Genomic DNA, 17,598 nt, shown 5'->3' with positions numbered 1-17,598 from the left:
TCAATACTTTGTCGTTGCACCTTTGGCAGCAATTACAGCCTCAAGTTTTGTTGAATATGATGCCACAAGCTTGGCACACCTATCCTTGGCCAGTTTCGCCCATTCCTCTTTGCAGCACCTCTCAAGCTCCATTAGGTTGGATGGGAAGCGTCGGTGCACAGCCATTTTAAGATCTCTCCAGAGATGTTCAATCAGATTCATGTCTGGGCTCTGGCTGGGCCACTCAAGGACATTCACAGAGTTGTCCTGAAGCCACTCCATTGATATCTTGGCTGTGTGCTTAGGGTCGTTGTCCTGCTGAAAGCTGAACCGTCGCCCCAGTCTGAGGTCAAGAGCGCTCTGGAGCAGGTTTTCATCCAGGATGTCTCTGTACATTGCTGCAGTCATCTTTCCCTTTATCCTGACTAGTCTCCCAGTCCCTGCTGCTGAAAAACATCCCCACAGCATGATGCTGCCATCATCATGCTTCACTGTACGGATGGTATTGGCCTGGTGATGAGCGGTGCCAGGTTTCCTCCAAATGTAACGCCTGGCATTCACACCAAAGAGTTCAATCTTTGTCTCATCAGACCAGAGAATTTTCTTTCTCATGGTCTGAGAGTCCTTCAGGTGCCTTTTGGCAAACTCCAGGTGGGCTGCCATGTGCCTTTTACTAAGGAGTGGCTTCTGTCTGGCCACTCTACCATACAGGCCTGATTGGTGGATTGCTGCAGAGATGGTTGTCCTTCTGGAGGGTTCTTCTCTCTCCACAGAGGACCTCTGGAGCTCTGACAGAGTGACCATCGGGTTCTTGGTCACCTCCCTGACTAAGGCCCTTCTCCCGATTGCTCAGTTCAGATGGCCGGCCAGCTCTAGGAAGAGTCCTGGTGGTTTCGAACTTCTTCCACTTACTGATGATGGAGGCCACTGTGCTCATTGGGACCTTCAAAGCAGCAGAAATTTTTCTGTAACCTTCCCCAGATTTGTGCCTCGAGACAATCCTGTCTTGGAGGTCTACAGACAATTCCTTTGACTTCATGCTTGGTTTGTGCTCTGACATGAACTGTCAACTGTGGGACCTTCTATATCAGGTGTGTGCCTTTCCAAATCATGTCCAGTCAACTGAATTTACCACAGGTGGACTCCAATGAAGCTGCAGAAACATCTCAAGGATGATCAGGGGAAACAGGATGCACCTGAGCTCGATTTTGAGCTTCATGGCAAAGGCTGTGAATACTTATGTACTTGGGATTTCTCATTTTTTTTATTTTTAATAAATTTTGTAAAAACCTCAAGTAAACTTTTTTCACGTTGTCATTATGGGGTGTTGTGTGTAGAATTCTGAGGAAAAAAATGAATTTAATCCATTTTGGAATGAGGTTGTAACATAACAAAATGTGGAAAAAGTGATGCGCTGTGAATACTTTCCGGATGCACTGTATATAGATAGATAGATAGATAGATAGATAGATAGATAGATAGATAGATAGATAGATAGATAGATAGATAGATAGATAGATAGATAAACAGAACATTACATGTTGTATAAAGGTGGGATATACAGTAACAGACAGACTCTCTATGATAGATTGTAAGGCACTATATAATAGACTGAGCACTATTACATAATTGTCTTTCTCTTTGCTTTCAGACATATGACCGACAGAATGAAAGGCGCTATATAATAGATATACAGAATGGAAGGACCCATGTTCTAAAACAGCTTTATATAACAGATATTATATTACATATTCCATATTTTTCCTCTGCCGACTCCCGGTTTACAGTACGAGCCGAGCTGCTGCAGCTCAATACAACGGCCCGGCCTTCTCAGAGAAAGTGAAACTGACCGGATGTGTCCACGTGCTGATGCTGTAAAGCCCTGATGTGGGGGTCTCACACTCTGCTCCTGGAGGTCCCAGTGGGCTTTAGGCTTTCGCAGCGGTTTGTTTTATAACTGGAATCCTAATTACTTCTTCTTAATGACAACACATCACTTTAATCAATAAGATGGCCTGGCAATGGAGAACTCCTAATCATGGAAGGAGCCAATACGTCTGCCCCCCTATGCAATAAAGCAGCACATGTGTCCTCCCAGATAAGGCGGGTTTCTGAGGTGTGGCAGGGGGTACACGTGCCACTTTTATTATGATCGGTCCTACACCTCCACTGAAAGCTGTGCTAAGCCGGTCCCCTGTTCCACACTGCACATCAGTCGAGGTTGCCGTAACTAATCCTCCTTTATTAAAAGAAAACATTCCTCGTGGGGGCTCAGCGAGAGAGCGCGACAGAGGGAGCGATGGCTTCAGTTCTCAGTGTCTGTCACAAAGCCTCACAGCGCAGCAGTAAAAGAGCAGGGTGAGGGTGGGGGTGGCGGGTTTGGCGCCTCCACACAGCACACGGCGAGGCTTCTGTGTAGCCGCGGATTACGAAAATAAACTCCAGTAAGAACATCACGTTGAAATTCATCGAACAGAACAGTGGCAGCAGTAAAGTGAAGGCGGGCAAGCAGGTAAGCACATTCCTGGACAAAGCCCACCCTCCCGCTTAACTTTGTCCAGGGATTAGTCTCCTAATGCTGCTGCCAAGAATCATCACATTACTTCTGCTAGGGACAAAGTGTCACCACTGCACACGGCGCGCCAGTCGGCTCTCCTGCTAAATGCCCATCAGCAGCTTATGACTACACCTTTGGCACAATGGCTGCCGATGTCACGACTGCCTGCAGACCCCTTGTGCAGCTGGTAAGTGGGTCCAAATGCCACAAACCCAGGAACAAATCAATAGATAAGCTAATAACAGTCATGGCTGCTGAACAGATAAGCTGCGACAGTGACTCCCGTCAGTCACAGAGAGTTTTTTGTCATGCAGAATTTTGGTGCCTGTAGTTCATGTCTTTATGCCTGCTAATCACTTTTAATATATGTGAGGTGTTGCCAGTTATGCTTACATGACGTACAACACTTGTTGGCTGGTAGTGATGATGTCATTGTATGCGCACACATTATTTAACATGGTGGTGCACAGCACACGGTGTCCAAAGGTGTGTTCCCATTGCAGGAATATTTTTCAGGAACCCAGAATTTTTGAAGCATTCCCAGATTTGTAGTGATAAAATGTATTGCATTTGTCATTCCAACAGATGGCACATCACAAACACTAATACTGCTATTAGAAATCCCATACCAAATGGCATATAACAGAGACATAAGCACTGCATTTTGTCATTCCAACAGATGATGGATCACAAACATTACCACTGCTTTTACAAATTCCATACCAAATGGCATATAACAGAGGCCTGAGTATTTGTTGTTTCCAACAGATGGTGCATCACAAACATTAACAATGCTTTTAAATATCCCCTACTCAATGGTATACAAGAGAGACATTTGCATTGTATGCGTCATGCCAACAGATTGCGACATCACAAATAGTAAAACTGCTTTTACAAATCCCATGCCAAACATACTGTATACAACATATTTATACAATTGTTTGTGCTGTGCCATCTGTTGGAATGACAAATGTAATGCATTTTATTAGTACGAATATTTGTGATGTGCCATTGGTTAAAATGACTGAGACATAGCACTTGGACGGTGCAGACAGACACACAGACACTTAGTTTCTTAAGGTGGATTACTTGTATTTTATAAAATGGAGTCAAAGTGGTGGAGCCTACAAGCCCCATCGACTACTCAGGTGTGCTGCCATCATTATGAAAGGCTTTAATAAAAGTTGGTGTTACATTGCACATCCTCTAGTCAGAAGGGATGCCAAATTTTGACGACCATCAGCACCGATCTCGTTGCCTTGAGGATGTCAGATTACATGCCTCCATGATGTCTTCCCATCACATTTTCACATCACACCGGTATCAAGAGCTCTCCACACTCTGACAAACAATCATTTGCTTACTGACAGAGTTGGTGAGACTCAGGTGCAGCAATGTTGTCTTTGTTCACATTTCAATTAAATATGGGTTTAAATGATTTTGCCACTTTCTATTTTATTTACATCTCACACAGTGTCCCAACTTTTTTGGAAACGGTTAAATTTTATTATCATAATATGCATTGCCTTTGTCCTTCCAACAGGTGGCGCATCACAAACATTAACACTGCTTTTACAAATCCCATCCCAAATGGCATAAAACAGAGACATATGCATTGCTTTTGTCATTCCAACAGGTGGTGCATTACAAACATTAACACTGCTTTTACAAATTGTATACCACATGGCGTATAACAGAACATCGTATTGGTCACTCCAACAGATGGTGCATTGCAAACATTAATACTGCTTCTACTGTACAATATCCCATACCAAATGACATATAACAGAGACATATGTACTGGATCTGTCATTCCAACAGATGATGCATCACAAACATTAATATTGCTTTTACAATTCTCATACCAAATAGCATATAACAGAGAGACGTGTGTATGGCATTGGGGCATCACAAACATATATAAAAATGCAATTTATCACTGCATATTTAACAAATGCAATGCCTTTCAGTGCTACATGCATTACAGAATACATTTGTCATTCCAACAGATGGAACATCACAAACATTTGTAGTAATAAAATGCATTTCTGTGAATGTTTGTGATGTGCCATCTGTTAGAATGACAAATGCAATGCACATGTCTCTGTTATATGCTATTTGGTATGAGATTTGTAAAAGCAGTATTAATGTTTGTGATGCACCATCTGTCAGAATGACAAATGCAATGAATTTTATTACTACATGGCGCATTGCAGACATTCATAGAAATGCATTTTATTACTACAAAAATGTTTGCGACGTGCCATCTGTTGGAATGACAAATGCAATTAACTGCACTGCAAATGCTGAGGTTCATGTTGATTACTGAGATTTCAACCTGTTTTAGATGGGTTAGCACAACTAGTTAATAAATAAAGGGAAAAACACAGCAGTAAACTAATAAATTAAACATCCCTTTTCTATGTGTGATCAATCATAGGTTCATCGGGTCAGTACTGCCACATGTGCTGAGTACAGTGAAACTCTTACATGTACTAATTAACATGCGATATGGCACCGCTGCCATCATCAGTGACTGTCGTCACCTTACCTTGAAATTGCCTTCTTCTTTATCTGAAATAACGTCCTTACCTCAAAGTTACAATTCATGAAAGAAGAGCCCTGTCAAAAATTTTCTGAAGACGGGAAGACATATTAGGCAGCGAGTTATTCTGTGCACAAAAGGAATCCCAAAGGGAAAAAGGAATAAGAAATAAGAACAGGAGCAGCAGGAGACATATCAGCCGGGAGCTGGCAGATATTCTCAGTCTAAGAGTAGGCTGGGGGTCTGAATATCGGGGATGAAATCAGAAAACAAGAAAACACCAGACGAAATCGAGAGTCAAATACCGAAGGGGGTCGTAACCCAAACACAAATCCGACCATGAACAGCAACATAAGTTTTTAATCCACTCAGAGATAAAGGCATAGTGTAACTGCTGCCATATTTATACTGTCACTTATAAACTCTCCACACAAAAGAGGTGTAAGAGGTGACAAAGCCAACAAGAGAGGGCACCGCAGTATGAATACCGTCCCACAAATAGCTGTGTCGTGTGCCATGAGGTTCACAGAGTGACGAGGAGTTCTGGTGTGCCAAGCGGTGCTTGGTTTTTACAACAGACTTGAATTGTTGGTAAAAAGGGGTTATTGTGTTTGGCTGTGCCAAAGGGCACAGTGGATGGCATGTTGCCAGCGTTACAGGTATGTCAAAATGTACTGTCCAACGGGTCTTCAGGCTTTAGTGTACATCAGCATCTGCCGCTAATCGTCACCAGAACTGCATTTGAAAGACGGTGCTCACAGATCGCTGTGTGTCACGCACTGGGACAGCAAACTATTCCTACAGGTGTCCCAACTCTCGTTGATTACTTACAGACAATGGGCTTATGTAAAAGCGGCATCAGAAGACACTGTGCTGCCATTTGTGCATTGTCTCAAAGGTGAACACATGGGAGCATGGAGCAGGACCCTAACGGAGCGCCAAGGGATGACCCTCATTTACATGTTAACCCTCATTGTGCCCGAGTGACTTTTTCGTTTGGACAAACACCATTACACGGGCCGACCTGGTCGCTGTCCCAACTTTTCGTTTTGCTTGACCCGTCTGTCATTCCTGCACCCGGGGCTACAGTGTTTATAACCCGTACTTTGTTTTCAATCACATGGGGTCTGCCTGTGGATGCCCCCTACACACCCCCCTCCCCCAACTCTTTATGACTGTGTGTGGGTTTTTCTTACATTGCACAGACATAACACTGTGGTGTCCCGATAATAAATGATCCCAGCAGTCATCATGTTAAAGATATCCAGATATTGGCCCCATGACCGAGCAACAGGAGGCCGATTTCTTTATTAAATGGCCATTAAGAAAGAATCCACCAATAAAGACAGGCACACGTCTCACATGATGGGCTGCTCATGGATCTCCCCCCCCCCCCCCCCCCTCCCCAGAAGGCACACGTCTCACATGATGGGCTGCTCTTGGATCCCCCCCTCTCAGAGTCCACAGTAAGTCCTGGCAGGACACGCAGCCTGGGATCAAAGGCCGTGCCTGAGCTCGCCGGCCCCGTGATTGTCTGCTAATTATCTTCAGGGGACTGTATTCCTTTCATCGATTAAAAAGAATAATATATGCTTGGCCCATCCAGCTCTGATGTCGACATGCATATGGCAACTTCAAAGACGGACAGCATTGATTTTTTTTTTTTTTTTGGCCGCCTCTTGTTGGCGTTTCTTCACATTTTTGACGGCTGGTCTTTTTATTTTTCCTCACCTGCCAGCATAAACAAAACTACGAACCTCCTAAAGAATGGAAAACTTCAAAATTATTTAGCATTATTGGGAACGAACATTAAAAACAAAAACGTTCTTAACAACTGGCCAGCTGGCAGGTGAGGTGTCTGGTGTACGGTCAAGCAGTGGGACGTTGGCCGTCCCAAATATCAAATTGGCGAGGCACAAATCGTCTACCACTGAAACACAGGCTTATGGGGAACGGGTGGCGTGGCTCACTCCGAATCAGGACAGGGAGTTCACTTTATATAGTGCCTTTCACAGTAATATCACAGCATCTTTACAAGTACTGCACACATTTCTACATCGTGTGAGCTGGGTGGCTCAGAGAGTCACGTCAAGATACACTGCAAGGATGACCCCCATCTAGATATGATTATGAATATGATAATTAGCCACGCTACCCATCTAAGACATCAACGTCGACCTCAGTTAACATTTGTAACATTCAATGTATTCTGTTACACATGTAGAACTAAAATGCATTGCATTGGTTCTTCCAACAGATGGCGCAGGATAAACATTTGTAGTGATAAAATGCATTGCCATAAATGTTTCTGATGCACCATCTGTTGGAATGCAGAGTGCAATGCAGATGTCACTGTTATATGCCGTTCGGTATGGGGTTTGTAAAAGCAGGGTTAATGTTTGTAATGGGGGCAAAGCTACATCTGGAGAGGGGCTAGACCACCCCACTCAATTCAGAAGCCACGCCCCTCCCCAAACATGATCGATGTAAGTCCAATGGAGTCACCTAACCAATCATCAATCACTTCCAAGGGAGACAATGGATCTTGGATTGACCGGCAAAGCATCAAGCCGCTCTAATCTTCAAGGGGATTCCCCATACAACAACAACCCCATACTGTTGGGGGGGGGGTGTACAAAAAGTTTCTGATTTTAAAACTTTCCCATTAAAATGTTTCTAGATGCACCACTTTACAATTTTTGACTTTGCTGCGGATGCAGGCTGCTCGTGATGTTCGGGGGTGTCCCGCCTTGGGTGAGGCCATATATGGATAGGCTGCTGAGGGTCCTGACCTGCTTTATGAGACTCTTAGTAGGCCTCACACCCTTTATGTTATGCTCTTTGGTGGGCTCAAGTCACTGCAACTGTCAGTCATGTTCAGATGACCCCCTCCAGCCCCCCACCAAACTTTTAGCTTGAGACTTCAGCAAGGATTTTAAATCCTCATTCTGGTATGTTTACAAAACTGGAACTCCAAATAGCCAGAGACCCTCCACAGGCAACAAAGAACAGCAGCACAGGAATCCTTACATTACTCAAGCTGGGATTTCAGCCACACAATGTTATAAAATAACATTAGAAAGCATCTTGTGTTCACTACTAGGACATCACAGCCATTTCTGAATAGGACATGAATTCTGAACACCTCAAGTTAAAGCAGTTCAGGTTTAGGGAATAAAGGGAAGCAGTAAACTGCCAGAGGTTAACAAAAACTGAAAAGGACTTTTTTTGAGTAAAACAAAAAGACTTTTTTTTTAAGAAACAAGTAAAGGGTTAAAATCTTACAGCTTTTCTGCAGCAGTGCGAGTTAATGAAACCCGGAACAATTCCTGCAGGTGTCCCGAGTTATGGTGATTACTCGCAAACCCCTCCATCTGTATCAAGCAGTCCTAGAAGACCGCGTGTTGCTGCCCCCTCTGATGCGTTATCATGGCACCGTATATTGACATCATAATGGTGGCAAAAAGGCAACGAATAAAGGAAGACCCTTAAAGGTGTAGGTCTTTCCTTTAAATAATAATAATAATAATTAATTACATTTTGTCACACATGTGAGGCAGTTAAAGGGCTCGAAGGAAGGTAACTCCACACCAGACCAGGGGGTGGCGACGTGCACTGATCCTTCAACACCATCCAACCTCTGCTCCTCAAGGGCAAGCTGACAGAGATGGGAGTAGATTCATACCTGGTGGCATGGATTGTGAACTATCTTACAGAGAGACCTCAGTATGTGCGTCTTGGGAACTGCAGGTCTGAGATTGTGGTCAGCAGCACAGAAGCGCCACAGTGGACTGTGCTTTCTCCGGTCCTGTTCAGCCAACATACATCAGACTTGCAATGCAACTCGGAGTCCTGCCACGTGCAGAAGTTCTCTGACAACACTGCTATCGTGGGCTGCATCAGCAGTGGGCAGGAGGAGCAGTATAGGAACCTAATCAAGGACTTTGTTAAATGGTGCGACTCAAACCACCTACACCTGAACACCAGCAAAACCAAGGAGCTGGTGGTGAATTTTAGGAGGCCCAGACCCCTCATGGACCCCGTGATCATCAAAGGTGACTGTGTGCAGAGGGTGCAGACCTATAAATACCTGGGAGTGCAGCTGGATGATAAACTGGACTGGACTGTCAATACTGATGCTCTGTGCAAGAGAGGACAGAGCCGACTATACTGCCTTAGAAGGCTGGCGTCCTTCAACATCTGCAATAAGATGCTGCAGATGTCCTATCAGACGGTTGTGGCAAGCGCCCTCTTCTACGCGGTGGTGTGCTGGGGTGGCAGCATAAAGAAGAGGGACGCCTCACGCCTGGACAAACTGGTGAGGAAGGCAGGCTCTATTGTTGGCATGGAGCTGGACAGTTTGACATCTGTGGCAGAGCGACGGGCGCTGAGCAGGCTCCTGTCAATTATGCAGAATCCACTGCATCCACTGAACAGGATCATCTCCAGACAGAGGAGCAGCTTCAGCGACAGACTGCTGTTACCGTCCTGCTCCACTGACAGACTGAGGAGATCGTTCCTCCCCCAAACTATTCGACTCTTCAATTTCACCCTGGGGGGTAAACGTTAAAATTATTCAAAGTTATTATCTGTCTGTATACCTGCATTGTTATCACTCTTTAATATTGTTTTTATCAGTATGTTGCTGCTGGAGAATGGGAATTTCCCCTTGGGATTAATAAAGTAATAATAATGCAAGCCTCCATGACGTCACTTCTGGTCCAACAGATGGTGCATTGCAAACAATAATACTGCTTCTACTGTACAAATCCCGTACCAAATGGCATAGAATAGAGACATATGTACTGCATCTGTCATTCCAACAGATGGTGCATCAGAAACATTTTACAAATCTCATACCAAATGGCATAGAACAGAGACATGTGCATGGCATTTGTCATTCCAACAGATGGTGCATCACAAGCATTTTACAAATCTCATACCAAGTAGCATATAACAGAGACATGTGCATGGCACTTGTCATTCCAACAGATGGTGCATCACAAACATTGTACTAATCTAATACCGAATGTCATAACAGAGACATGTGCATGGCACTTGTCATTCCAAGAGATGGTGCATCACAAGCATTTTACAAATCTCATACCAAGTAGCATATAACAGAGACATGTGCATGGCACTTGTCATTCCAACAGATGGTGCATCACAAGCATTTTACAAATCTCATGCCAAATAGTATATAATATAGACATGTGCATGGCACTTGTCATTCCAACAGATGGTGCATCACAAACATACAGAAATGCAAATGTTTGTCATGCGCCGCCTGTTAGAATAACAAATGCAATGCATTTTAGTGCTGCATGCATTACAGAATACAGCTGGATGAGCTCTTCTGCAGAGAAAGCCAAGGCGTCAGCGAGTATGGTGACCTCCATCATCAAAATGAGAAAACAGCAAGGGGTCTGGCAGACCCAAAACCACAACAAAATCACAAGGTAAGCTTGTGCTATCAGCGGCTAAGTAAGTTTCTCTCTCCTCAGAGATTTCATTTTGCCGACGTGTTCACCTCCCTTGTCTATCAGCAGCTAAGCGAGTTTTTCTTTCATCAGAGGTTTCGTTTTGCCGATGTGTTCACCTTCCTCGTCTATTAGCGAGTTTCTCTCTGCTCAGAGATTAGCGTGAATATATCACTCCTGCAAGCGAACTGTGATGCATAGCATGATGAGAGAAGTCGCAAAATCACCGGAATGTTCCAGCAAATTATAGAAAAAACCTGAAACATGAAAAGCGGACAGACAGACAGACGTTGGTGATCCTCGCTGATTAAAGCATTCGGTTACATTTCTTCAGTCTGCCATGTTGCATTGAACAAGAGCACATGGGGCTCCACCAGGTGTGTGTAAAACACGAGTACTGGGGGAGGTAGGGAGGTGGTGGGGGGCAATGTGCGACATGCATACGTGCAAACTCCATGTAGTTTGTGCCAACGCTGGGACTTGATGTCATCCCAGCTGGGAGGCAGCACAGCTAACAGCTCTGCCACCCACAATATAAAAATCATAGAAGCAAAAAAAAATGTTCAAAATAACAAAAAAAAGTTATATAAATAATAAAAATATACACTGCGATAATAGCAGTAAAGCCCCCTGAGGTGCGTAAGCACACTAAGTAATGGATGGATAATAGCAAAGCCGTTGTAATAGTAATTACTGTGTGTCATCCTCCAGCATCAGAATGCTTTTCCTAATAAAAGCCCCCAAATCTGCGCCACCGTCTGTCTTATGGGAAAACACACAAGAAGAGCTAAAGACGCCGCTCCAGTGACTGAAAGGCCACACAACGTGGTGCCAAGGCTCGCGTTTCCAGTGAAATCACTAAAAGCTGCGACTGGGTGTCGTCTTATTTGATTTTTTTTTCCCTATGCCACTTGAAGGCACCACTAGTGCAGCTAAAGCACTCAGCTGGCGTTCTTCATAATGAAGTGGGCGGTGCAGGAGAAGGGCATCTGTGCGGATATGTGCCACCATGGACTCTGCCACTCCTTTCTATCCACTGTGTGCCGAGACTGGAGCACCTTGGTGACTTCCGGGTATGGCCACATCACCTGGATCAGCTCCTTGGGGTCTCAAACACCCAGTTCTTCACTCAATAATCATTTATACTTCTAGGATTCTGAATCCTGCCTAATCCAAATCAGGCCCACAGGGGGCAGCACTGCACAGGAGGCCAGAACCAGGACACCAGTCCTTCACTGGGCCGACTTACACAAACATGGGGTCAAGGGAACTGGTATAATGCTAGAATGGAGTGTGACAATATGACAATAAAATGCAATAATAAATATAGAATACAATTTATTTATATAGCTCCTTTCTCATATACTGTATGCTGAGTCCTTCATTGTTCACACATTTTGTTCTGTTGCAGCCTTTTGCTAAAATCATTTAAGTTTATTTTACCTCATCAAGCAACACTCAATACTGCTGAATGACACAGCAAGGACGGGAGTTCTGAAATGTATGCAAATTTATTAAAAATGAAAAAAAAAAAATGAAATCTCACACCAACACAAGTAGTCCGACCCTCTGCTACGACACTGGAAATCTGGCTCAGGTGATTCCCATTCAGTTTGGAGTCCACCTGTGGGTAATCCAATTGATTGGACGTGACTAGAAAAGGCACACAGCTGTCTGTGGAAGGTGCCACTGGTGAGCAAAAACCACACCATGAGGTCCAAGGATTGTGCCGAGGCTCAGATCTACTTTAAAACAAACAAAAAAAGAAAACTAGGACATGTTCTTCTGTTACTTCTGTTGATTTGGTTAACTATTGATTTATTGTGTTCTGTCTCTCATGAGTTTACTCGTGTTCCCTGAGGGTGGAGCTACAGGAGGTGGGGCCCCTCCTCTCTAAGTTTACTCATGTTCCATGTGGGTGGAGCTACAGGAAGTGGTGCCCCTCCTCTCTAAGTTTACTCATGTTACATGTGGGTGGAGCTACAGGAGATGGTGCCCCTCCTCTCTAAGCTTACTCATGTTCCATGTGGGTGGAGCTACAGGAGGTGGGGCCCCTCCTCTCTAAGTTTACTCATGTTCCATGTGGGTGGAGCTACAGGAGGTGGGGCCCCTCCTCTCTAAGTTTACTCATGTTCCCTGAGGGTGGAGCCCCTCCTCTCTAAGTTTACTCATGTTCCATGTGGGTGGAGCTACAGGAGATGGTGCCCCTCCTCTCTAAGTTTACTCATGTTCCATGTGGGTGGGGCCCCTCCTCTTTAAGTTTACTCATGTTCCATGTGGGTGGAGCTACAGGAGGTGGGGCCCCTCCTCTCTAAGTTTACTCATGTTCCATGTGGGTGGAGCTACAGGAGGTGGGGCCCCTCCTCTCTAAGTTTACTCATGTTCCATGTGGGTGGAGCCCCTCCTCTCTAAGTTTACTCATGTTCCATGTGGGTGGAGCTACAGGAGATGGTGCCCCTCCTCTCTAAGTTTACTCATGTTCCATGTGGGTGGGGCCCCTCCTCTTTAAGTTTACTCATGTTCCATGTGGGTGGAGCTACAGGAAGTGGTGCCCCTCCTCTCTAAGTTTACTCATGTTCCCTGAGGGTGGAGCTACAGGAGGTGGGGCCCCTCCTCTCTAAGTTTACTCATGTTCCATGTGGGTGGAGCCCCTCCTCTCTAAGTTTACTCATGTTCCATGTGGGTGGAGCCCCTCCTCTCTAAGTTTACTCATGTTCCATGTGGGTGGAGCTACAGGAGGTGGGGCCCCTCCTCTCTAAGTTTACTCGTGTTCCCTGAGGGTGGAGCTACAGGAGGTGGGGCCCCTCCTCTCTAAGTTTACTCATGTTCCATGTGGGTGGAGCTACAGGAGATGGTGCCCCTCCTCTCTAAGTTTACTCATGTTCCATGTGGGTGGAGCTACAGAAGGTGGGGCCCCTCCTCTAAGTTTACTCATGTTCCATGTGGGTGGAGCTACAGGAAGTGGTGCCCCTCCTCTCTAAGTTTACTCATGTTCCCTGAGGGTGGAGCTACAGGAGGTGGGGCCCCTCCTCTCTAAGTTTACTCATGTTCCATGTGGGTGGAGCCCCTCCTCTCTAAGTTTACTCATGTTCCATGTGGGTGGAGCTACAGGAGATGGTGCCCCTCCTCTCTAAGTTTACTCATGTTCCTTGTGGGTGGAGCTACAGGAGGTGGGGCCCCTCCTCTCTAAGTTTACTCAGGGTCCATGTGGGTGGAGCTACAGAATGTGGGGCCCCACTTCTCTAAGTTTACTGATGTTCCATGTGGGTGGAGCCACAGGAGGCGGGGCCTCTCCTTTAAATTTACTCATGTTCCCGTCAGTGGAACTACAGGAGGTGGGCCCCTCTTCTCTTAAGTTTACTCATGTTCCCTGTAGGTGGAGCCACCGGAGGCGAGGCCACACTTCTCTTAAATTTGCTCATGCTCCACATGGGTGGAGCCACAGGAGGCGGGCTCCTTTTCTCTAAATTTACTCATGTCCCTGTGGGTGGGGCCACAGAAGGTGAGGCCGCTCTTCTCTAACTTTGCTCATGCTCCACATGGGTGGAGCCACAGGGGGCGGGGCCCCTCTTAAGTTTACTCATGTTCCATGTGGGTGGAGCCACAGGAGGCGGGGCCTCACGCCTCTAAATTTACTCATGTTCCCTGTGGGTGGGGCCACAGAAGGTGGGGCCCCCTCTGATCTCACGACTCCTGACCCCTCCCTCTGGTTAAATAAGGCAAATCAGTTTATTTTTGTAGGGCGCTCTTCCCTGAGTGCGGGCACAGAGTGCTGTGCCAAGTTCTCATGTAAATTGTAAATACAAATTATACAAATGACTAAATATAAAATCAATACAGATAAAAACAGATTTGTTGAAACACATAGAAAACAACAGAAATGGAAACTGACAACATCTATCCATTATTATTATCATTGAGCTGTGGCCAGTTGACAATGGGGGAGAGGAAAACAAAAACTCCTCACAGCAGCATCCATGGAAAAAAATAAACCTCTGGGGGTCCATAGTTAGTTGTAAAGAAGAAAGTCTCCGCCACAGTCCTAGAGAACTCGGCCAGCTATCTGCCTACACCACCCCCCCCCAGTTGCTCTATAGTACAGTTGTCAGATTGTGCTGGGCCGTCCAATCAGATAAAAGAACCTGATTCCTGAGCTCCCAGTTTCTGAGGTGACTTTTCCCACAGACAGGAGAAGCTCGCTTTGATTTTAATGAACACATCCAGGGAGTGATCTGAAACCTAATTTTTTAGCAGCGGGCAATTTATCGATTATTTACATGTTGCTTTCATTTTGGACAAGTGATTGATTTATTGATTTGTAGAAGGGGCAGCACGGTGGCGGCTCTGCTGCCTTGCAGTAAGGAGGCCAGGTGTTTGCGGGTCCTTCCTGTGTGGTGGAGTCTGCATGTCCTCCCCATGTCCGGTTTCCACCCACAGTCCAAAGACATGCAGGTTAGGTGAATTGGCAACACTAAACCGGCCCTACACTACAGTGTGTGTGTGTGTGTTTGGCCAGTGATGGACTGGCACCCTGTCCAGGGAACTGTCCCTGCTTTGTGGCCCGTGCTGGCTAGGCCAGGCTCCAGCACCCCTTACCACCCTGTTCAGGAATAAGCGGGTCACAAAATGGCTGACTGACTGTCTGTAGAAGAAGCTGCACTGCACTTTTGATTCAGACCCGTTGCTGCTGCTGAAGTTAAACAGCACTGCGCACTCTGCACGTACCCTTTGCTGTATGTTGTGTCCTCACTGCCCAGTCCATCTCGATGTCAAGGGAGCTGTCAATGCCAGTTGCGGGTTTAGGGAGCGGATTGCCCTCCCCCCTTGGCATCATTACACAGCAGATAACTCCCGGCTACACCATCCGCAGGTCACACTGATTCAGTGCTTCGCTGACACCATAAATAACCGGCACGACGAGCGGTCATCCATCACGGCCAGAGGCAGCCACCTATTTTAGACACTTATAATGTCCATCAAGCACTTCTGTAAAAGTAAAAAATGTGATGTTCAAGAAATAGTGAAACTACAGTTCATCACAGACCCTCCAGAGCCAGCAGCACGCATCAGTTGGTGCCATTTTGATCATCATCATCATCTCCCAGCCGCCCCCCTGAGTCGGACCCTGCAGAGCCACCATAAGCCCAGCTGGGCTCAGTTTTGAACTCCGCGACGCAGACTTCTATGTACACTACTAGTACATGAGCAGTAATTACACTCGATTATCACAGTTATCTGAATACCACTCAAGGTTACATAAATATTTAATAAGCAAAAAGTGATAAATCTTTGATGAAGCCACCAGAAAAGGCACAAATGTGGCAAACTTTCAACACAGCGAATTACGTTGGGACGTCACGCCACCGTGAGGACATTTTCTTACTTGTATCTTAATTTGAGAGGGTCAGCCAGCAGCCACCCACCTCCACCTGCACCTTCAGAAGAGGTCAGCCATCTGCAGCCTAGCGTGTCCAGTACCTGGCAGAGGCCAGCAGGGGGGCGCTTACCGTAAGAGAGTTGAATTTGAACCCTGGCGTGTGTCCGAGTCTCATATCCTAAGCTGATGCTGTTATTTTAGTATTCCCTAGGAGAAAGGCGTCTTTAGATATGTAGTGAGAAGTCAAGCAAAATGACCCCTTTGATTGGCTAACTGAAAAGATTACAATATGCAAGCTTTTGAGACATCTTCTTCAGGCGAGGTTTACATCTAAGATGTCCCACTTAAAGGTTTTCCAATGTTGTATCTGTCCTGATTTCTACATAAACACAAGGAACTCCAGTTTCTGTATTCCATCTCGCCTGAAGAAGGGGCCTGAGATGCCTCGAAAGCCTCCATATTGACATCTTTTTAGTTAGCCAATCAAAGGGGTCATTTTGCTTGACTGCTCACTACACTCATAATGGCTAACACGGTACAACACCCTAGTGCTACAGATATTTTTTATATACAGTGATCCCCCGCTGTATTGCAATTGAAAAATTAAAATAAGTACATCCTACCCGTAGTGTACTTTGCAGCCAATTCATAACAACGCATACGGTTTTCAGCAGTCACTACAGCAGACAAAGAGTTTCGCGTTACAGTACCCAGGTGATTTCTTACAAGGCCTGTTATTGGCTGAAAGAGGAGACTCAACCAATCAGAGCAGGATTTTCATTCTCTTGGGCTCTGATTGGCTGCTGCTAGCGTGGTGTAATCTCACAAAAACAGCGAGCGTGGGTCCCCGACACATCTCAGTTCTCTGATTGTGGTCCGCTTGTTGTGAGCAAACTTTTCGTTTTGTTTTAGTCCCTACGATGGCTCCCAAGCGTCCTGCGTCTTCTAAGAAGGGAAGGAAAGCGTTACGCGGACGTCGCTCGCCATTACGGCTCGAATGAATCGACGGTATGCTACATCCATCCATCCATTATCCAAACTGCCATATCCTAACTACAGGGTCACTGGGGTCTGCTGGAGCCAATCCCAGCCAACACAGGGCGCAAGGCAGGATACAAACACACAGACACACCAAGCACACACTAGGGACAATTTTAGAATCGGCAATGCATCTAACCCAGCGTTTCTCAACCTTTAAGTATTTGCGACCCGAGTTTTCATAACAGTTTTAATCGCGCCCCCCTAACGTTTTTTTGAAACCCTAATAAAATGTATTCTTATATTTTTTGCTGCCGATACACCACTACAAGTTTAAAATTTCCCTACGAATAGCGAAATTATGCCACATATGGCAACATTCGCGCCCCCTTTTTTGTTACTTCGGGGGGCGCACCCCACAGTTTGAGAACTGCTGACATAACCTCCATGTCTTTGGACTGTGGGAAGAAACCCACGCAGACACAGGGAGAACATGCAAACTCCACACAGGGAGGACCCGGGAAGCGAAGGATAGATAGATAGATAGATAGATAGATAGATAGATAGATAGATAGATAGATAGATAGATAGATAGATAGATATGAAAGGCACTATATAATAGATAGATTTTTTTTTTTTAGTTTTTAAAGTAACCTTTATTGTAAACATAAGCAAAAAACTC

General features: G+C 45.5%; 2 protein-coding genes across 2 annotated transcripts in view; one reads left to right on the top strand and one right to left on the bottom strand.

Annotated features, from left to right (window-relative positions):
• lrp8 (low density lipoprotein receptor-related protein 8, apolipoprotein e receptor) overlaps positions 1 to 17,598 on the bottom strand; it is a 485,237-nt gene that overhangs the window by 250,541 nt on the left and 217,098 nt on the right. The window lies entirely within an intron of this gene.
• LOC127529381 (uncharacterized) overlaps positions 8,745 to 17,598 on the top strand; it is a 159,810-nt gene continuing 150,956 nt past the window's right edge. Inside the window, exon 1 of the mRNA XM_051932756.1 lies at positions 8,745 to 9,420. Coding sequence (XP_051788716.1) covers positions 8,749 to 9,420 — 672 coding nt within the window. The 5' untranslated portion in view covers positions 8,745 to 8,748. The remainder of the gene's footprint in view (positions 9,421 to 17,598) is intronic.

This window comes from Erpetoichthys calabaricus, chromosome 10, assembly GCF_900747795.2.
Source record: "Erpetoichthys calabaricus chromosome 10, fErpCal1.3, whole genome shotgun sequence".
Lineage (NCBI taxonomy): Eukaryota > Metazoa > Chordata > Cladistia > Polypteriformes > Polypteridae > Erpetoichthys > Erpetoichthys calabaricus.
Note: the sequence above shows the minus strand (reverse complement) of the source record. Positions and strands in the feature narration are given on the sequence as shown.